Below are 22,976 nucleotides of genomic sequence, written 5' to 3' on the forward strand. Positions count from 1 at the left end.
TTTTGTAGTTAGCATGATCAAAATCGGCTGAAAACTAGTAATCTGGCAACCCGACATCCCTTGTGATGGTAAGGGAAATCTATCAAACATTGTTTTCATATGATGTTAGGCATTTAATTTAAATTGAAGTCTGTCTAAACCCAGAACAAAAATATTATTCAATAACATCTCTTTTACAAACAAACCCAAAGTTGTATTGAAAGTTTCACATTTGAATTTATAATTCGTTCATTCTTGTTCAGCGAATCTTCTTTCTGTCAGAGACAATCAGATCTTCATTATATTTTGTTCCTTTTAAGCAAAATCCTCTAAACATACAACATCCAAATACCCATGATAACGTAACTCTAGCAAATTCTCGATTCGAGAAAGCCAGCGTCAGCCTGCACGAAAAACCTTGCATGAATATTTATTGGCATTTTTTCGATTCCATCGACTTCCAAATAGCCTGAATATGTATAAAGAAAGGATGGGAGGGAAAAAATCTCAATCCAAAACAAACTTGTTTTGTTTTGCCTCTCCCCTTGGGGTAGCAAAAGTTGATTGGCCACCGTCGTTGTTGTAGCTTAAACACATTCCTGGGTCATCGTAAAATTCGGAAATAAAACACATTCCCCACAGGATCATCACGGGCATCACAGACCGAGGGCAATCGATCGACATTTTGTTTATCCGCGGTGGATCTCTCTTACTCGGTGAAAAGTTTCATCCTTACATAAACTCATTCAGAATCAACTGGAAGATGGGGGGGAGATGTTCTTGTTTGACAGGATCCACCCGAGGAGAGTACACACAAAGAATCATAGGACAAGCAAAGTTGGACGGAGTGAACAAGGGATGGTTAGCTGGGTTGAAAGGATAAAAGGAAAAGTTTGCTCAGAACGCGTGCCAAGTGCATTAGAGAGGATAGTTTTTTTTTCTCTTCTAGTCCATGCAACTTCAAAGGGTAAATCCTCTTACGTTATATTGCATTGAGATGAGATTTTCAATGGCTGTGTGGAAAGCAAACGTTGGAAACAAAAGTGACCACGCGTCTCCTTTAAAATAACATGGTGGTTAATGTTCCATGGAGACGCATGGTACTTCAAACTTCTAGATTTCTCTCAAAATCCCTTAATAACTCCATTTACTTGCTTTCCTCCGAACCCTTTGGTGCCAATTTTCCAAGCTGATAAGCACCTCAAGTAAATGGAAAAACCCGGTTCCGGGCCACCGGACTCGGACGTAAAGCTACTTAACTCGAACGGAACCGAGAGGATGAAGGAGGTCAGCAGCACACTCCTCGCACCTTCACGAGTGTGTCACACGCTTGACCAAACATGGGCAAGGACCTTTCCATCAGTTCTGGGAATCCCTCTCTGGACCGATGGTTTGTCAAAGCTGGACCGAACACGGTTGGTTTACCAAAAAGAAGCTTTTGGCGCCTTTGGCATCGGGATGTTGCAGAACTCGTAATTCCATGTAAAAGGGAAGTTGTAATTTTTGAAGAAGAACTCGACCTTCCCCGAAATTAACCAAAGTTTGCGAGATTGAACATCAAAGATTTTTTTTTTAGAAAAATAAACTTTTTATTTAAGAGACTTAGAACGCCAAGTGTGGGCAAATTGCTTTTGCCGAGTTATAAACTTTTGATAAAAAATGTTGTCATCAATTGAGAATTACATCATTATTAGTGTTACTAATTTAAAAAAAGTTTCACCGCTCCAAGATGGAAAGAAAAGAAAAAAAAAGGAAATTTATAGAGCAATTCCAGCTCAAATCAGGAATTTTTCTGGTTTTTTTGTACCCGACCCTCTCCGATTTCAATGAAACTTTGTAGACATGTTATCCTAGGCCTATATAAACCATTTTTGTATATATGGAGCCAATTGTACTCGAAAATGACATTTGAGAAGGGCGTAAATTATTTAGATATTTTTGTATTCTGTAATTAAAAATGACTGTATCTCGAAGCCGTTGCATCGTACCAAAAAGTGGTCAAAGACAAACTTGTAGGAAATTGGACGGGCTTTCTGAAAAAAAATACACTGAAAGAAAAATACACGCCACTTCTACGGGATTTTTAAATTTTTATGTTTAAAAGTTAAATTTTAAGGTGAAGTCACGATTTTTTTTCGTTCAAAATTTTTGAGGGTCAAGCCTAAAATGTTACAAAAAGACTCACGAAAAATACAGGATGGTATGTTTTACCTAAAAAAATACAAAAATCATGTACTAAAACTGTTTTTTTGAAAAGTGGTCTAAACGTGAAAATTTTCAAAAACCGATAGTGGGAATCGATTCTCCAGACAATTTCACATAAAAGTCTCCATATTAACCATTGTCCTAAGTCCAATCCTTGCGAAGTTACAGCGATTTTAAAAATTAAAATGTTGAAAAAACAGCTTTTTTGGTGGTTTTTGGCATTTTCTATATGACAGACTAGATTTTTCAGTCTCGGAAATATTTTTGCCGGAAAGCTCATCCAATTTCCCATAAGTTTGCCTTTGACAGCTTTTCAGTTTGATTCGTTTTAATATTTACGTAAGATGATTTACTATCCAGATTTCTACCACACTGAAAAAAAAATACTGTTTTCTTTTTTACTTCTTAGGAAAAAAAGTATTCTACTTTGAAAACATAAATTTTGGATTGGTCAAAATAACCATTTACGAACAAGTTTTAGATGACAAAAATGCCATGTTTTAAGAAATGGCACAAGTTGGTAAAAAATCATTTGGCAGTGTTGCCAATTTTTTGAATATATCATGAATTTTTGAAAAGGTTGGAAAGGTCAAACAAAATATGTTAACTTTATTTAGACGTAAAATTCAATTTTCAATTGAATTTCGATATCTTGAATTATATCCACCATTGATTTTTGGTGATATTTTTGGTGATAAAAACGAGACTTTTTTTTCACCTGTAATTTTACCCTGTATGTTTTGTTTTCGACCATATCAAATGTTAGGGTTTATTTTGAAAATTTTGGAAATATTTTTATTCGAAGGCTCGCAAAATTTTACGATACTTTCATTTTTAACATTGAAATTTGAACGCAGTTCCAGTTCAGTTATATTTTCAGCGGTGGTCAAGCTTGGTAAAGGTAAAGAAGTCTTCTTTTGTACCAAACAAAAAAAAAATTAGTGGATATAATTCGAAAATGGTGCACGGTATGGAACTGCAAATTCAATTCCAGAGTTTTTTTTGTTTGATAAGGTCCTATAAACTTATGAAAGACAATAGATTATAGGTCCTTTTCAAAAAAAACTCTAGAATTATACTTTTGAAATAAAATCAAATATTTGTTTACCTGTTTTTTCGAAAAAATGGCATCACTGAGAAATTTTTATTGACCAACTTGTGTCATAGCTCAAGAGATGACATTTTTTGTCATCTATTTTTTGTGTGATAAGTCGAATAAAAAAAATTGGGGTGTGGCCAATTTTTCTGAGACGTTTTGAGCCTAAAACTTCACCGAAGATAACCGTTCAGAAGATCCGTTCTCAAGATAAAGATACAAACTAATGTTGCAAAATGTTTTCTTTGACAACAAAAATGCACAAAGTTTCATCCGAATAAAAAATACAAAAAATGATCGATGTCCGAAGTCTTAGAGAATTGCTCCATTTAAATTATCCGTCATTTACAAAACTATGAATTTTAAATGTTCTAAATATTGGTTTGTTAGGCCGATCAGATCCAATTTATTCACAACAATTGAATTTTAAATTGAGTTTCAACAATCTCCCAAATGCAAAATTCATCACGTCCCCTCTATACGATACTTCTCCGTTTTCCACCCCATCGGCTCATAATCCCCCAGTAAATTTCACCAACGGATCAAAACTGTCACGCCAGTCCATCGGCATAAATTGAAATTTGTCCATCAAGCCGGTCGCGAACCTCCAACCTTTCATCGTCGTTTCCACCTCACACCTCACTCCATGAACTTTATAACCCAAATCCACGGCGACCCCATGCAATAACCAACAGGATGTGACGATTTTGCTCACCCCGAACACCAATTTAGGTAAACGTTCCCCAAACGACTGTGACTACTGACAAATTTTTCAGTGAACATGAGAGTTTCCAAAAATTGAGTTGATACTGTAATCCTCCCTACTTTCATCAAATATTCCTGTGTTCCCAACGCACGTGGGAAAATAATTCCGCCAACTTTTTCCACCCTAACAAAAAAATAATAACGCCGTTGAAAAACACACGCACAAAGCTGTTAGATTAATGAATTGTCGTTTCTCCCGTGTTCTCCGCCAGGCAATCCCCGCAACAAAACGGCACTTAAACCGGGCCACTCGCTGATGGATTGGATCCGGCTGGGCAACTCGGGCGCGGATCTTGCCGGGACTGGTGGCCGGGTGCGGCCGGTGAGCCACGCCGAGCTGGCGGAACACAACAAACCTGGCGACATGTGGATGGCCATCCGGGGGAAGGTCTACAACGTGACGAGCTATTTGGACTTTCATCCTGGGGGTGAGTAATTTGGTTTTTGTGGGACATTTTTGTTTTGAGTTTTGAGTGGATTTTATCTTCAAAGGTGTCGACGAGCTGACGCGAGGTGCAGGAAAGGACGCCACTAGTCTGTTTGATGAGGTCCACGCCTGGGTCAACTACGAATCCTTGCTGGCCAAGTGCTTCGTAGGACCGCTCAGGAATACCACCGTGCTCAACCTGGGTTCCCCGAAAGGCACGATGCCACCTCCTGCGTTCCTCAAACCACCGACTCCGGTGACACCGCCAGCCGACACGCCCAAAACCGCCTCGGCCGTGTCCATCGTGAGCAGTTCCAGTGAAGACTCCGCTGCCAAGACTCTACCCGTAGTGCCTCGCTTCGACTGGATCCAGAAGACGGCCGAAGTGTCGTTCATCTTCTACACCAGAGCCCTCTGCAATCCGGCCGTCATCGTGGAGTGTGTCAACAACCTCGAGTTCAACGTGCGTTTCTTCCTCGAAGGTAACGTCCTGCACCGGTACCGATTCCAGGCGTCCAACAACCTCCAATGGCCCTGCACCGTACGACAATCGCTCGAAACCGGCAAGGTCGAAATCGTGTTCAACAAGCTACTTCCCGGCCTGTGGACCAACTACGGAACCATGGAGTACGACCAAAAGGAAAACTACGAACTCGAACTGAACGAGTACGACGTGGCCACCCGGATCGAAATCACCCACGATTCCTGCGTGCTCCTCCTCCGACCCAAAAACAACTCCATCCTCCAGCTAACCCCCATCGGCCACCACATCTCCGTATCGGCCCCCATCGAGGGCGAGTTCGTCACGCGAAGTTACACCCCGGTACCTGCCAACGCCGTCCCGACCGACTGTCCGCCCACCTTTATCCCGCTCCTCGTCAAAACCTACCCCCACGGCGCCCTCTCGCGCCACCTGACCCGTCCCGTCCCGTTGGCCACCTCGCTGCAGCTGTCCCAACCCAGCGGGAACTTTGCGCTGGCCAAGCTCAAGCACCACAACCGTATTGCCTTACTAGCCGCCGGAAGCGGAATCACACCGATGCTCGCCTTACTCAACTATCTGCTCGAGCGGACCAGCAACCGGATGTGAGTATCTTTCCACTTTTTTTTCTAATTCCTTCCCTAATCCAAGTAATCCCCCAAGTCAAAACATCGTGTGGGAGGAGGCCGTGACAAGACGACGAAAACGAAAATGAAACTTCCCAAGAAAACGTTTGTTTGATGGCTTGCTCAGCCAGACGACATGATCCTCGTTAGTAGGCCATGGATTAGTACGCAAGAACACCGGTGTGGGTGGCGAAGGTGGGGGGTGAGTGGAATTAATGGTTTGTGAACACACGCAGCCTACTGCGTGAGTGATTCTCGTTTTGGGGGAGCTCTGCTAATCGAGCCGGCAACTTTCCCGGGATTCGGGGAAAACAAACCGACAGAGTGTGACATTAGTGAGAATGTTTAGGCAGTTTAGGCGCTTTTTTCCGAGAAAAAGGGCTCGAATTATTCATGTGTCTTCATAAGCCGGATAAATGGTTGAGATTTTTTTTTTTATTCGCTAATTTATTTTTATTAGGTCCTCTTCGGTACCGAGACCTGGTTACGACCGGGGATCAAATACATAAAAATAAATAAATACACACAGGAGTTAATCCGCAGCGAACTTGCGGGACATGGTGCCGACCACCCTTTCCTGGTCCGAGCGGGTCTTGCAACTCCTCAGCCGCGCGGTGAACTCGTAGAACATCTTCCACAGCTCCCCGATGAACATCTTCCACAGCTCCTCCGTGCTGTAAAGCACCTCCTCTCCTATCGCCTTGGGTTGGCCACCGGCGCCAGGGCCAGTGTTTCCTCGACTGATTCCTGCATCAGCTGCGGATTGTGGTTCTGTCTTCTTCAGCTTATCCGGGATCGGGACCGGAACCGGCAGCGGAGGGAAATCCGCCGTGGAGAACGACGGTACCACCGGACTCTGTTTGTCCTTATTCCAAGCTGGCGGCTTCGGCTTGGACGCCTGCTGCCTCGACTGGATGAACTGCGCACGTTTGGGGCAACTACGGTCCAGACCCTCGTGCGATCCAGAGCAGTTAGCACACTTTTTGGGTTGAGTTACTTCGACTTTACAGTGTTCCGTTTTGTGGAATCGCCCACAATTGTTGCATCTGCTTTTGAGATAACAGTTCCTGGCTCCGTGTCCCAGGCGGAGGCAATTCCTGCACTGGGTCACGTTAGGTTGCTTGTTCCGGTAGGCCTCCCATCGGACGATGACTGGTCCCATTTTCTTAATTGCACTCAGCTTCTTGAGGTTCGTGTGTCCCTTGGGAAAGAAGACAATATAAGGGGTTTCACCCGCGGTAGACTTTTCCTTCCGCTTGATGGCCTTCACATCCAAAACATCAAGGTTATGGTCCTCCTTGAGTCGATCCTTGATAATTTCCACATCCAGTTCTGGGAGTCCTCGCAGAACGACCCGGTGGGAACGTTCGCTTCGTCGGTCGTGCGTGTAGAATTGCACTTTGTACTTAAGCAGCAGCTCTCGAACGGTGTTAAATCCCTCCACGGAAAAACACGTCACTTTTATTCCGCTCCGGGTCAGCTTGTACTGCGGTTTCACTTCGCACAGGGCCATTACATCCAGAAATCTGTCGAATCCCAAGTTCGTTACCACCAAAGGTGGTTGCTTTTGTTTACCGGCAGATTGTCTGGGTTCTGGAACCGCCGGAGCGTCTCCTCCTCCTGCTGCACTGGCATTGTTGTTGTTTTTGTCGCCCGTTAGCGCGCTGAATTTGTTGCTGTTGAGCAGGGTCTTCTCAACTTTTTCTGCTTCGATGACGAGTCCAGTGACCTCGCTGATCTTCTTCCGCTTCCGATTCCCGCGGACGGGACTAAAATCTTCCTCCTCGGAGGATTCCTCCACCTCCATCCGTCAAAAACTTCCAAGCACGCGAGATGACAACACGAGCAAAACACGTCTTAACTTGTCGCTGGTTGGCGACTGACGAAATGGTTGAGATTAGTGCGTTTTAGTTTGACGCTTTTGCGTCATTGAATTCTTGTCTGGATTTTTTTCAAAAGAAAAATATATATAAAAATTTAGTAAACATATCTTTAAAATATCAACTTTAGTGCTATTAAAGTTTGTTATCGTATGAATTTTTAAGAAGACAGAAATAGCAGAAAATGTTGCATAAGGTGCAATACTCATGAATTTCAATTTTCCGAGCTGAATATGCTAGACAAAGTTTTCAATTGAGCAATTCTCTACCAAAACCGGAAATGGATTTTATTTGTATTTTTTGATTTGGCTCAATCTTTGTGGGGGCCTTCCCTGTGACCAAATAAGCTATTTTGTGTCATTGGTTCACCCATACAAGTCTCCATACAATTTTGGCTGCTGTCCATACAAAAATGGTATGTAAATATTCAAACAGCTGTAACTTTTGAGTGAATTTTCTGATCAATTTGGTGTCTTCGGCAAAGTTGTAGGTATTGTTGAGGACAATTGAGAAAAAATAGGTACACGGAAAAAAAAATTGCAGATTTTTTTTATCAAATTTTTTTTTTTTTTTTTTTTTTTTTTTTTTTTTTTTTTTTTTTTTTTCACTGAAACTCAATTTCCCAAAATACGTATTTTTTGATTTTCGAGATTTTTTGATTTGTTTTAGGGGACTAAATTCCGCAACTTTTGAGCTATAGAGAAACATGGTCAAAAAATCTGCCGCCAAGTTATGATTTTTTTAAAAAATAGTGATTTTTGGAAAAAATCCAAATTTCATGCAAAAAAAAAATTTGAAATCAATTTTTAATGCAAAATTGAATTTGCAATCGAAAACTACTTTACAATTTTTTTGATAAAGGGCTTCGTTTTCAAGATATAGGCACCGAAAGTTTGATTTTAGCAAAATATTTGCAGTTTTTCGATTTTTAAAAATAGTGACCATTAGCGACCATTTCTGAAAATATTTTTTTTTGAAAAGTTCAGAAAATTTGCTATAAAATTGTCTAAGAGACATTGAAGATTGGACCTCGGGTTGCTGAGATACAGCCGCTTTAAGAAAAAGAAACACGAAAATTGAAGTTTTCTAAGTCTCACCTAAACAACCCACCATTTTCTAATGTCGATATCTCAGCAACTAATGGTCCGATTTTCAATGTTAATACATGAAACATTCGTAAGGGCCAAACATTGAAGTTTACGCCCATTTAAAATGTTAGTCTTGATTTAATTTTTTTCAAAATATTTTTTTCGAAAAGATCGGAAAATTTCACGAATGTTTCATGCATTAACACTGAAAATCGGACCATAAGTTGCTGAGATATCGACATTAGAAAATGGTGGGTTGTTTAGCAAGGAGCAGTGCGTGGCCGAATGGTTACGCTGTCCGCTTTGTAAGCGGATGATTCTGGGTTCGATTCCCATCTGCTCCAACCTTCCATCGGATGAGGAAGTAAAATGTCGGTCCCGGCCTTGGTTGTTAGGCCGTTAAGTCATTCCAGGTGTAGGAGTCGTCTCCATGCCATAAGTACAAACAACACACCAAACCAAGCCTACTACGGTGGAATCGCTGGCGGCGGTTGGACTCGCAATCCAAAGGCCGTCAGTTCAAACACTGGGGTGGAAGGTTCCTTGGAGTAGAAAGAGGTTTGGGTGCTCTCCCCATTCAAGCCTTCGGACTCCTAGGTTCGAGCAGAAACTTGCAATAGAGACCACAAAAGACCCGGGGGTCGTCAATGTGGAGGGTTTGATTTTTTTTTTTGATTGGGTTGTTTAGGTGAGACTTAGAAAACTTCAATTTTCGTGTTTCTTTTTCTTAAAGCGGCTGTATCTCAGCAACCCGAGGTCCAATCTTCAATGTCTCTTAGACAATTTTATAGCAAATTTTCTGAACTTTTAAAAAAATTTTTTTTTAAATGTTCGCTCATGGTCACTATTTTTAAAAATCGAAAAACTGCAAATATTTTGCTAAAATCAAACTTTCGGTGCCTATATCTTGAAAACGAAGCCCTTTATCAAAAAAATTGTAAAGTAGTTTTCGATTGCAAATTCAATTTTGCATTAAAAAATAACTTCAAATTTGTTTTTGCATGAAATCTGGATTTTTTTTCCAAAAATCACTGTTTATCAAAAATTCATAACTTGGCGGCAGATTTTTTGACCATGTTTCTCTATAGCTCAAAAGTTTCGGATTTTTGTCCTCTAAAACATATCAAAAAATCTCGAAAATCAAAAAATACTTATTTTGGGAAATTGAGTTTTAGTAAAAAAAAAGTTGATGAAAAAATCTGCAAATTTTTTTTTCCGTGTACATATTTTTTTCTCAATTGTCCTCAACAATACCTACAACTTTGCCGAAGACACCAAATTGATCAGAAAATTCACTCAAAAGTTACAGCTGTTTGAATATTTACATACCATTTTTGTATGGACAGCAGCCAAAATTGTATGGAGACTTGTATGGGTGAACCAATGACGCAAAATAGCTTATTTGGTCATAGGGAAGGCCCTCACAAAGTTTGAGTCAAATAAAAAAATACAAAAAATAAAAATGGTCGAAATCGGCCGATTTCGTAGAGAGTTGCTCAATTACCTTTTCAGCTAGAACAAACAATGCACAATGCTGAACGAGCAAACAATGAGCGAGAGTTATCTTTGCACATCCCATCCAACAAGCACCTTTTTGGCATTTATTCAAACATTCCAAATATCCAATCCAGCCCCTAGTCAGCATTGTGTGAACAAACCCTTCCATACCTCTCAGAACAACATTCCTGGCCCACACATGCCACACACGACCACGACGTTCCCGACGTGCTGCATCGATTCCACGCAACAAAAAACCCCTTTTTGCTTTGAAACCAGACCGAAACTAGACGCCCCTCTTGCTCGAGTTTTTACAAGCTTTTTCCGGGCATTGTTGGCTTCCTTGAATTCTCTTTTTTTTTTTTTGCTACAAGCTCCATACCATATCATCATAGCCCATTCGATGCTGTTGAAGCTCAGATTTTCCGGCTACGCAAGCAGCGCTCTTCTTGCTCTTCATGTTTCACTCTCTTTTTTTCTGGGATTGCTTTTATTAACACACATAATACTGAGCAGTAGGCTGGTTCAGATTTTTGAGTTTCAGGTTAGGATTTCCAACAGGTTTTGAATCCCGGACTACTTTGATCCTAATGGTAGACGGTTATCAATAAAAGTTTTGTTCTGAACCAGTCTAGCACAATCTGCTATAAAGCAGATAAGAGGCAAATAAAAGGACAATAACTTGCCATTCGGAGCCGGGCAAAAAATACAGCTCGGTTCACTCCACTCCGGATGTTATGCAGAGATTCCTTGTGCTTTTTAAACCCCGCCTCCGTGCCAGCAAGATTTCCTGGAAAGCATTCAAGTGCTGTTGATGCTCTCCCGGATGCTGGAGATTTCACAGCTTGTAATATCTTTCCGCACACCTCATTGTGTTTCCTCTAGATGAGCTCATCGCGTGAAGAGTGCTTAATGCTGCCTGTTTAGACTGGATGGTCTCTGCTCCGTCTTAATCCGACGTTCCAGTCATTGCTCTTAATGAAGCTTTAATTTATCCTTTCATCATCGTTATCTCTCATCCCAAACCATCCCCAGACCTAATTACACTCCGATTCGCCTATTGAATATTCCAACAAGTCGTCGGGATCCGAGCAACATGACCTTCTCAAGCAAGGATCATCCACGTAGAAGCCAGAGCAGCATACTGAACCCGAATCCCCGGAACGACCGGGTGCTCTGATCCTAATTGGGCCTAGTTTCCACCCTCCTCCCACCAGTGTAATCCTTTCTCCTTCGAAGATTGTGTGTACAATGTCGAAATTTGCATCCTCCCTGTTGCTACAACCTGCTACAACCGAGCTCCATATAATAAATAATGGTATCCGTTTTCCTACGTTCTGTTCCGTGTTCTCTCTTTGCAGGGAGTCTATTAGCTTGCTGTACTTCAACAAGACCGAGCCGGATATCTGGTGCCGGGAGATGCTGGATAATTTATGCGAAAAGGACAAAAGGTAATTTATTGTTCGACATTTGACTCCGGATCTGGCAGCACTGCGGTGCTGCATGCCTGGTGGTACATGCGTGTGTGGGCAACATGTGCAACTGGTGATATATTGTGGAATTGCAACGGGTGACTTTTAATAACAGAGATTTGTTCGGGAAAGGTCTTTGCAATATGTACAGCAAGGTGGGTTTATTGATTTGAGTCGAGGTTCAAATTGTTTAACCCTTTTAGGCCTGTTTTTTTTAAAGAGATGGTGATTGGAAAATGATAAGCAAAATGTAATAAGACAACAAACCCTTTATCGAAGCCTTGTAATATTTTGAGTGCCTTCTTAAATATTTAAATATTCGAATAAGGTTCAAGCACTACCACTGAGTAATTCACCGGAATTTCACCGCTTTTTTTTTAATTTTCAATATTTTTATGTTTGAGAGACTAAAAAATGCATCTTTTGCACTAAAGAGTTTAAGATCTAGCACCGGGTGCCAGAGACATGATTTTTTGAAAAAAAAAAATGATTTAAGAAGGAAAAATACCCTTGCAAAAAATATTTAAAAGCTAATAAAATTCCCTACTATTTTTTTTTACTTTGTTGATGTTTGCTGGCTGATGAGAAAAATAAGATTTTCTTAAAAAATGGGTATTTTTTCTAAGTTTTATCTGGTACAAATTTTATTTCATGATTTTGTCTCTCCGCTTTGGTCGAGGTAAAGAAGAGGCAAAACATAAAATTCAAAATTTTGACGAAAATTTTATTTTTGTGAGAAAAAAAAGTTTTTGCGGTGCTGAACAGTGTAATTTCATAAAAGTCCAAAATATTTGTATAAGCATTTCCGTAATATTTTTTCTTCTCCTAGAAAACAGATGGACATGCCAATTTAAGCGCAATCTTCACTTTGTACTGGAAAATTTACCAAAAGCGTCAGAGCTATTCATCAAAAATCGGATTTTTAGATAATAAGTTAGCATTACGATGCCTCTGTGCACTGTTCTGCTACATATAGAGCGTTCAATTTCCCGTCCCGGGAAAAAAAATCCTGGGGTTCCCCGAAAAAAAATATTTCCCGTTTCCCGGGAAATTTGTAAATTTCCCGGGAATTCCCGAAATTCAAGCGGAAGTATACATTTTCTTAAATTTTTGGAACTATTTTTTGAAAATGCTCTGAAAAAATAATAAATGAACAAACTCAACATGTTTTTTTTTTCAATTAAATCTATTGTTTGGTTTATATATAATTAATCAGATTATCAGAAATTATGATATCAGAATTATTTCTGATAATATTAATTTTTGAAGCAACGTGGAATAGATCTTGCTTAATGAGTATAAAATTATTACAATTAGGTAAGCTTTTAGCAGATTGATGTTATTTCATCAAAACATTATTAACTCCTTACCTCCAAATTAAAATTGAGTTTTTTTTACGTTTTTGTTTACCATGATCAAATGAGATGAAAATCGAATTTGTGGAAAAAGAATTAATTCAATTGGTTGAATACCTAGTACTAAAGAAATTACAATTTGGAGTAAAAGAATTATGGAGCACTGGTGCAACTACAGTTGTTAGAGGGTTAAATGTGAAAAAATAGATGACTTTTTGTGGAATGATGTTAATTTATCGTATAATTTAAATCATGTTGCATACACAGAAAAAAAATCATGGTAATATTACATCTGCACGGAACAAAATCCGGTTTGCGGAATCGCAAACTTTGCTTCCGATTTACTCTAAAAATCGCAAATCTTGGTTTACACCCGTCAGCAGGAAGCATTGCTTCCAATATCGCAAACGATGATTTCCGATATCGCAAACGTAACGCTCTTTTGAATCCGTAACGCTGCTCTGTCAAAAGCACGCAGCACGCAGCCACTTCAAATTTCTGCTATTCAAATTGACCGTTGGAGTTCGAATAAAATTGTGCATTCCAATAAGAAGAAGAAGAAGAAGGAGAATTTTGTTGGATCGAGATCGAGCCTGAATTGAATCGAGGCTCGAGCCAAAACTCTCAGTGGGTATTAAATTAACGGGACAAACAAAGAACACCTAGAGGAGATGGGCGGGATTCGAACCCGGACCCCTTAGAACACATGAGGAATCGGTGTCTAACCATCATGGTTAAGTGTAGTAGTGTGCATAAGCACAGAGGTGAAATTAAAAGTTTACTCTCAAAGTCACGTTGTCTTAATTATAATTTCTAATCACCGGTGTTTTACTGTATTATTTTTCATCAAGACTCACCTGCTTTCTCGGAATCTTTCTGGACAATTTTGAATAACCTCAATTGGCTTTCATCTTAAATCGTGGACACAAGTCGTTGCTGAGAGTTTCTAAAGGTCAACTCGGTCAACCGGTCAACCGGGTCCATGAACCAGGTGCTACCAATTCCTTCAGTACGATTTTTACCCGGAGCAGTAGGCCTGTGTTGATCTCCCGACGCTCCTCGGATTCCGTTTGATGGCACTGGAATAACTAACAGATTAGTTTTGCACTACTACTGTTGATTTGACCACTTACCGAGGGCGGTTCTGATGGAATCCGTGCTCTCGTAACACTTCCGGTGAAAAAGTTCTTAATGGCGCGGATACGGCTTCCGACACCAAGTGACTAAACTGACCCGCCTGCTCGATTCGTTCCGTTATTCCATCAGCTTTAGGAGCAGCATTTTTAATCTAAATGGCATTGATTTGGATTAGGTTCTCCGGCAGGGCAGGGTCTGCTTCGGAAAGTCACGGAATGCACAACCGTCGTCAAACCAATATTTGATTCCGTGCTGGTAAGACTTATCACATAAAATTGTTTAGGTTTCACACTTTCGAATCACAATCATGTTTCCGGGGAGCAACCGGCAGTCGTGAGATCAGCGGAAACCGAATTATACCGATCTACAATCGGTCGAGAACTGAGAGCGAACGAACAATCTTATGAAATTGTTCCGGTCGAGCCAGCAGGGAGCTAAATTTTGGTTCCAGCGATCGATGTAGATTCCGTGGTTTTTCCGAAGCAGATCCATCACTGCCAAATGTCTAAATCCGGCCAGTTGAGAGGAACCTAAATCACCTTAATCCCGGGACGCGACACGCTGCTGTTTGTTTTTTTCCTTTGCGCTCGATTTGAAGTTTGTTTACATTAAATTTAGGTAGCGCGACCAGCTGATTCTGACAGCGTAACGCATCAGCTGCGGTGGCTGCGGCGGATCGCTCAGAAAAATGCGCCGCAAACAAGATGTTTGCGATTTCGTAAACATTTTGCTTCAACATCGAAAACAATTCTTCCGATTTTGCAAACATTTTCCATAATTTCGGAAACATTCAATGTTTTCGAATTCATCGCGAATATTTTTCGGATCCGCCGACCGGATTTTGTTCCGTGTGGGAAGGGGTACATCTTTTATGTCAGAAAAATGAAATTTTACCTATGAAAATGTGTATTTTTACCACTTTTATGGTGTAATGTCACTTTTTCTGTCGAAATTGAGGTAAAATTACATCATAAAAGAGGTAATATTCAACCTTCCAAAATTAAATCTTCCAAATTTACACATTTTTTTCTATGTAATAATACAAAAAAAATCATTGAAACATTACTTTCTATTGTTTGTTCTCAAAAAATGCAAAAATATATTCAAAACTTGCTTCAAATATTTGAAAACATTAGGTTGTTTGTAGTAAAACCAACACTAAAAAGCTTTACCATTTGTTCAAGAGCTGAACCCAGTATTTGTCATGAAAAACATAATTTCTGCATGTTTTTTTTTTTTTCATTTCAATAAAATAAATTCAATTTTTATGATTGTGGATTATGGATTCATTTTACTCACAGTTTAAACACATTGATAAAAAGTATTTCTCATCAAAAAATACCAAAATACATTTTCTTGTAGTTGAATGATTTTTTACATGCAGTCAATCTGTTAATTGATCTTCACACTTATTTAAACCATCAATGTTGATGTCCTATACAATTTTGTTGCATAATGTTTATTAAAACCAAGATCATAACAATTTTCAATAAATTTAAAATTTCCCCGGAATTCCCGGGATTTCCCGGGAAATTGGCTGAAAATTTCCCGTTTCCCGGGAAATTTGTAACCCCGGGAAATAGGACGCTCTAGCTACATAGAAATCCTATCAAGCTTTTAGATCGAGCATCGATTAGTTCATAATTGATTTGCCCTAGTTTTCCAGGTTTTTCAAAAATGTTTCATCCATAAGCGTTAGAGAGTTAAACAATGCTTCTAAAGAACAAAACTGCATTTTTTTTCGAAAAATCAAATTTCCGTTTAATTTTAAGAACATGGACCACTGCGCACTCGTAACCGACTTCTTCCATAGAATCTCAACCTGAAATCGTTACCTTCACAGTAAGTCTACCAAGAGTTCTCACCCTACAACAAGTTTACTTTCCATGTGTCAACAAGTTTGACCTAACCTTTCCATGAGCCATCCAAGATGCCCGCTAGAAGGTGGAAGTTTCTCCTCTGTCCTGGGTAGCCTACTGCTGTTTGCCAAACGAAACCATGACTTGCTCTGTTATTGCAGACAAGAGGACGAACGGAATAACATTTAAAGTGGTTTCCGGTTGTTTTACAACATCCAGAACCGAGTGTTACCGTGTGTGTTTTCGCTGCGGAGACAATTTTCACCGAGATAAATCTTGGCACAGGTTGGCATGGCTTTCTAAGACAAAGGCGAAATCTTATCTCTTTGTGACCCTACGCGTTCGCGTGTGAGACGGCCCCGCGCCATAAATAACCCAAGCACATTATCAGTTTTACTGCCGACCACCGCACGGCTTTTATTACCCTATAAAGTCAATAAATCTATAAAAGAGACGAACCCGCGCCCTCGCACGCCTGCGGCCCACTGCCGAAGCAGGCCGCGTAGCTAATCAGATCTGGGATAATGCTTTGCTCGTAGCTACCGCTGAACAGATGCGACCACGGTCCGGACGCGTACACCGGAACGTCTTCGCCGGCGTGCGTTTGCGTACTGTACGGGACCGTTGCCGGGAAGCGGAACCGCGGAGTTTGCATGTCCATGGTGCGCATATCGCGCCGAGCGGAACCCTCGCTGTATGCGCCAAAGTGGTCCTCGAAGCTCTGACCGTTGGCGTATGAGAGGGTGGAGTACGGCAGGCCGTCGGTTCCCGTTCCGGCGAAGCCGAAGATGTCGTTGCCGCGGGTCTGGAAGAAAAATCAGTGGTTACTAAGATAACGATTGATAGCTTAAAACAGTTCTTACCGGGTATCCAGCATAGCTCATTGTGTGCGAATGGTCAGCGGTTACTACGATCAGCGTGTCTTCCTCACTGTACTTCCAACGGGCAGTGAACACTGCCCGATCGAACTGTATCGTTTCGTCCAGCGCGTAGCGTGCCCGATTCTCGTGATGAGCATGGTCTATCCGACCACCTTCAACAAACAGGAAGAATCCGTTCGGATTCTGCGACAAGATATCCGTTGCCTTGTTAACCATTTCCGCCAAAGTAGGTTCTTCGTGCATGTTCCCACTTATCCTGTCAAGATTGTACTGCAGATGGCTCGGTTCGAACAAGCCCAACAGCTTATCTGTAGTCTTCGGATTCACCGTCAACAATTCGCTCCTACTCCACACGTACCGTCGATGCTCCCCTGGATCCCCATTCAACCACTCCTTCACCAAATTTTTCCCGTCAGACCGAAATCCAGCACGTCCCGTTTCCGGATCAGGCGTCCGATCAAAGAACTCCCGACGACCTCCCCCAAGCACAACCTTCAGCTTACTTCCAATCTCCCCGTACACCAACTGTTCCGCAATATCATCCACCAGCTCCGGATCACAACCGTCCCGTCGAATACCGAAATCCGTCTCCCAGTCCCTATCCGGAATGTTCGCGTACAACCCCGCCGGAGACGCATGAGTCACCCGCGTCGTCGTCACAATCCCCACGTCCTTCCCAGCTTCCAATGCCCACTTCGCAATCGATTCCACGCGATTCCCCCGATCCACCTCACAATCCCCCCTCTTCACCTTCCCATTGACCCCCAACGTACCATAGTTGGCTTTGACCCCCGCCAAATACGCCGTCGCGGTACAGGCCGAATCCGCCACCTGAGCGTCAACGCAGTAGGTCCTGCTGAACCCGGTGTGCGGAAACCGCTCAAACGCAAACTCGCGCTCCTCACCGCCTGCTGCGACCCTGGCAGAAGCCACCGTCTGCACCGACAAGCCATCCCCCAGGAAAAACACCACGTTCTTGGCGACGTTTCGGTTGTCACGACGAGCCACCTTCGCCAGGGTCTGTTGGCGGGAGTGATCGCGCCAGAACTCGGTGCTTTGTTCGCGAACGTTCTTTGCGGTTAAAACGCCCGCTTCAAAGACGGGATGAAGCGACGAGTCGTCGTTGTCGCGAACAGGACTTGCCACGACCGCGAGGGGCACTAGAAGCAGGATTGGCAACAGTCTAGACTGTAACATGCTGGTTGGGTGGAACGAAAGTGATGATCCAGGTGCGCTTTGATTGGGGTCTTATAAACGATTTTGGGTGAACTGATTGGGTTGATTGGGAACTCCGTTGTAGACGGTGGCGTGCGCGAGCAGTTGTCAATTTATTGCGGAGATATAATTTATTACTCTGCTGGTAAACAACTTCATTGAAAATTTCGATTTGATTTATCAGCGAATACCTACGTGAGTCTTTTTGGAAAATTTTGGGGGCGGTTTGAATGGACACAATATTTAAAACAATTGTGTGTTGACACAATGTTGTTCTTACTCAAAAAAATCAGTTTTAAAATTTTTCATAATTTTTGTAAATGAAATTTTTAACCCTGAGCACACAATTTCTGTTTAAAAACTTCAAAGTTTCAATTGAAATTTTTATGAACTTTGAAAAATATTTGCAACGGCCTAAATGTAAATCTTCATACTATTTAAACCAAGCCAAACATGGCAATGGGGTCAAAAATGAATATTTTGAAGGTACAGTTTCGCAGGGCAAAAACATTTTCTATTCAAAAAACATTAAATTTTTAATGGAAAAATAAGTCTGATCAAATACAACAATTTGAAATGCGATTTCCTGCGTTAATATGACTTTAATTCGGCTTATTTGGCTTGATTTAAAAAAAACGATAATATGTGAAACTTCAATGTGAGTAAATCTCTACGATTTTGTTTTTATTTTCATTTTTTTAATTTGGTGCATGCCTTGTCCATGTCAAAAGAAGTCCTTTTGCATAATTCGTTTTTCCTCACAAGACTCCATACAATTTTGGCTAGTCATACAAAATGGGCATGTAAATATGGGACCATTCATAAACCACGTGGACACTTTAGATGGGGGGGGGGGGGGGTATGGCGATTGTCCACGATCCATACAAAAAAGTTTTTTTTTGTATGGACAATTGTCCACGAAGGAGGGGGGGGGGGGTAACAGATTCCCAAAAAAGTGTCCACGTGGTTTATGGATGGTCCCTATATGAAATTTTGTTTAATGAGAATATATTTTTGATCGACTTGGTATCTTCGGCAAAGTTGTAGTTTATAATCAGGACTTTTCGAAAAAAAATCCGATCTTTTTTATTTAATTTTTTTCACTTAAGGTTGAATTCTCATAATAAGTATTTATCAATTTCGAATTTTGTTTTAGAGGACTAAACTGCCCATGTTCACATAAATGTCCCATATGCAAAAACAGCAAGCTGAGAAAAACGCATTTGGAGTTTTTCCCACACATAAGGCTACGTGTTAAGTTTTCACGAAAAAACTGGATTTCCTCCTGATTTCTAGAACAAAGAACTGGATGTTATAGGCTCTTCTGAAAGAGCACACGATTTTGAACCAAACTGCATCAATAACTTAAAAGTGATCAAAATGCATGTGGGACATTTATGCGATCATGGGCAGTAAAAAGACATCTCCTGAGGCATAGAGCGTGATGGTGCCAAATCTGGTTTAGAATGCGAACAAAAACATTAGTTAAAAATCATTTTTAAAGCAAAATCGAATTTGCAATCGAAAAGTATATGCACCGTTTTTAATGTTATATCTATTTTTAAGAATATTTTTTTTATAGATATTAGAGTTTAAAATTTTTTTTTGAGACCGTGTGTAGTTTATGGACACGTCCTTATTGTGTACATTCTGAAGAACAATACGAATGTGAACCTTTTGTGACGAATAAAGATCTGACGATCACTCTCTTCTTCATCCAGCCACCGTCCTAGACGGTTGGTCTGAAGTGTAGTGCAAGCTATTGTTTCATTTCTGCTGCTATCCGTTGGTCATCTGGGAACCTGCAATCAATCAACACAACGTGCTATGGGTCCTACTGCTTTGCGCGATCAAAAATAATTTAGAAAAAAAAACTTGTTTAAATAGCTAAAAATTTGAACTTTTGTAAAACTTTCTGATTTAAAAAAAAATTAAAAATCAAGCCATTTTTTGAAAAGTTCTAAAAACAAACAATGTTCAGAACAAATTCCGATTACAAAATCGGACCTGTCGTTTCCAATATTTCGTTAGTTGAAAACTAATTTTTATTTTGATACGATTTTTTTGTGTGGCTACAGTATGTAAAAAAAGTACTTACACCCCTTGGGCACTATGCACATTTTGTGATGAAACATGTAAAAAATTTAAAGTTTGACAGGAACCTAGTACTACGTTTTGTTCAGAAACTCATGCCAAACATTTTGCTACAAAAAGCTCATGAAAAGATGATTTATATAAAAAGTTATATAACAAATACTATTACGAAAATAAAAAAGGTGCAAAACAAGTTTGTACACCTTCCGAAAAATTAACATGAATAATGTTATTTGTTGACAAATCATAATAAATCCAGTCTCCCAACTCCAAATAGGGATCTTTGACTGATTAAAAAAATAATTTGGATTGAATATAAAGTTTACTAACTACTTAGTATAAAAGTTTATATAACTCTGGAAATTCTATATAAAACTTATCTAAACTTAATTTTGCAAACTTTTAATACAACTAAATGTCAATATATTACCATAGAATTGCTAAATAAACATTTTGGAGTGGGTATAACACCGTTTTGGGGGTATTAGTATCGATAGAATAGATTTTTCGTTGGAATTTCGTACCAACCCGGAATTACGTCGTAGGAAAATCCGCCGGCATCCGAACCGGTACACGATTTACAAGTCAACCTATGTGGAATCGGAAAGGGCATAAAATTTCCCTAAAAGAACACCCAGTTAGCAAAATCTAAACGTAGAAATATGTATCCTCCCTGCAAAGGCTTATGAATTGATCTCAGTTGAAAGGTTCTCCAAATCTCTGAATTGCAAATGTAACATCCTGGAGCAGAACTGTTAAATTCTAATAAAAACACAATTAATTAATTAAAACCTACGTTTTTAAATTCCTGGGCAAAAAGTAAGTTTGATCCACGAGAACAAAAATTACGAATTCCATACATTTTTGGCAGGTTGCTCAAACGAAACCATAACAACGTTTTTGCTTAGGTATTTAAAAACGTGGGTTTTATAGAAAACCTGGATGTATGGGTATCAAAAGATCGGAAATTTTATGCCCTTGCTGATGCCACATAGGTTGACTTGTGAATTGTGGACCGGTTCAGATGCCGGCGGATTTTCCGACGACGTAATTCCGGGTTGGTACGAAATTCCAACGAAAAATCTATTCTATCGATACAAATACCCCCAAAACGGTGTTATACCCACTTCAAAATGTTTATTTAGCAATTCTATGGTAATATATTGACATTTAGTTGAATTAAAAGTTTGCAAAATTAAGTTTAGATAAGTTTTATATAGAATTTCCAGAGTTACATAAACTTTTATACTAAGTAGTTAGTAAACTTTATCTTCAATCCAAATTATTTTTTTAATCAGTCAAGGATGCCTATTTGGAGTTGGGAGACTGGATTTATGGTGATTTGTCAACAAATAACATTATTTATGTTAATTTTTCGAAAGGTGTACAAACTTTTATGCACCTTTTTTATTTTCGTAATAGTCTTTGTTATATAACTTTTTATAGAAATCATCTTTTCATGAGCTTTTTGTAGCAAAATGTCTGGCATGAGTTTCTGAACAAAACGTAGTACTGGGTTTCTGTCAACATTAAATTGTTTAGATGTTTCATCACAATATGTGCATAGTGCCCAAGGGGTGTAAATACTTTTTTTACAAACTGTATACCGTAAACCGGGGTGACTTTGATAGGATTTCAATTTGTTTTTGGAATATTTTCCAAGAGGTAAGGTTTTTCTCAAGATTATTATTTTTAAAACATGTACTGGGGTAGGCCACACAAAGTCCATGCACTATTTTGGAAAAAAGTTTTTTCAATAGTGTTTAGAAAAATAGTTACATTAAAAATGTTCATTTTAAATTCCGGGGTGACTTTGATAGTCATAGTTTTTCTTGTTAAAATCATATGTAAGATGTTCAAACTTTATTTGTACGTTAAATGTACTATCACTAAAGTAGCTGATATAGTTTTTAAGAAAAAAAAAACAATGTTTAATATTTAGTTAACTTTGTTTATAAGCTTTTTAACAAAATACATATAAATTTTAGGTAAAATTGTTAAAATGTCGAAATTTTGCCTGAAATTTGTTAAAACTAGTTTTGTTTATAAAATTACCGATTTATATTGCATTTTATACTGAATTAGAAGCAAAGAATCACAAGTTTTCACATTTGACATGAAATTTGTTCAACTGGAATTGCCTATAAATTTGGAGATTTTTTTTAATTGTGTTTCAAAAACACATATTATTTATTATTTACAAACGTATTTAACCTTCTCCTAGTGGAAAATTGTCCAAATAATCCAAAAATGCATTCCGTTTTCCGATTCAAAATCATGTTCATTGAGAAAATTATGACACTTTGAGAAGTTTAAAATAATGGCTTTCATCAACATTTTCTCAATTATAGTTAACTAACTTTTCAAAAATTTCAAAATTTTATGAAAAGTTCTTTTTGGGTACTTTGAACACGTCTCTACCACGGTCAGTATGATTCCAAACCATTCCGTACGTATTTTAATTGTACTCTTCATTGTGCGGAAAAATCGCAAACCTATCAAAGTCACCCCGTTTTACGGTATGTCAGAAACTAATTTTCGATATTTAAAAAAAAAAACCCTAATTCATATAAAAAAAATCAAAATTTCAAATATACATTTTGGGAATTCAACTTTTAGTGATAAACAGCTAAATAAAAAAAAAATGTTCTTAAAATGAAAAAATGATTCTAATGATAAGCTACAACTTTGCAAAATTTTAATAGCTTGCCAGATTTTCAACATTTCAATGTAAAATGGCTTAAAAAATGCATTATTTAGCAGTACAAAAAAAATGAAATAGTTTTACCAAAATATTGTTTTTTTAGGTAAAAAAAATATTTTTTCTTGCGTTACTGTTCATTAAAAATCACATAATCACAAAATAATTTTAATTCAACCATGTTTAAAATTATTATAAACGCAAAGAAATGCATTTTA

At 39.3% G+C, this 22,976-nt stretch overlaps 2 protein-coding genes and 1 long non-coding RNA gene across 5 annotated transcripts in view; 1 reads left to right on the forward strand and 2 right to left on the reverse strand.

The window, feature by feature from the left end:
- The window catches only part of LOC120432578 (cytochrome b5 reductase 4), a 98,685-nt gene that overhangs the window by 70,590 nt on the left and 5,119 nt on the right, over window positions 1–22,976 (forward strand). For all 3 annotated transcript variants that reach the window (XM_039597813.2, XM_039597812.2, XM_039597811.2), the window contains exons 3-5: window positions 4,258–4,473; window positions 4,538–5,558; window positions 11,406–11,495. In XM_039597813.2, coding sequence (XP_039453747.1) covers window positions 4,258–4,473; window positions 4,538–5,558; window positions 11,406–11,495 — 1,327 coding nt within the window. The remainder of the gene's footprint in view (window positions 1–4,257; window positions 4,474–4,537; window positions 5,559–11,405; window positions 11,496–22,976) is intronic.
- Window positions 13,669–14,770, reverse strand: LOC120432584 (uncharacterized). The gene is made up of 3 exons (XR_005608082.2): window positions 14,548–14,770; window positions 14,005–14,159; window positions 13,669–13,950 (listed from the first exon to the last, which is right to left on the reverse strand). It is a non-coding gene; the product is annotated as an uncharacterized LOC120432584 (long non-coding RNA).
- LOC120432580 (membrane-bound alkaline phosphatase-like) lies at window positions 15,607–18,672 on the reverse strand. The gene is made up of 2 exons (XM_039597815.2): window positions 16,731–18,672; window positions 15,607–16,672 (listed from the first exon to the last, which is right to left on the reverse strand). The coding sequence occupies exons 1-2, from the start codon at window positions 17,943–17,945 to the stop codon at window positions 16,310–16,312; spliced, it is 1,578 nt and encodes a 525-aa protein (XP_039453749.1). The 5' UTR covers window positions 17,946–18,672; the 3' UTR covers window positions 15,607–16,309.

Source organism: Culex pipiens, chromosome 2 (genome assembly GCF_016801865.2).
Source record: "Culex pipiens pallens isolate TS chromosome 2, TS_CPP_V2, whole genome shotgun sequence".
NCBI classification, from domain to species: Eukaryota; Metazoa; Arthropoda; class Insecta; order Diptera; family Culicidae; genus Culex; species Culex pipiens.

Coding starts and splice junctions, on each gene's coding strand:
- LOC120432580 (XM_039597815.2), bottom strand. CDS start 17,945: ATGTTACAGTCTAGACTGTTGCCAATCCTGCTTCTAGTGCCCCTCGCG. Junction 16,673..16,730: donor TGAGCTATGCTGGATACCCG/GTAAGAACTGTT, acceptor TTTTTCTTCCAG/ACCCGCGGCAACGACATCTT.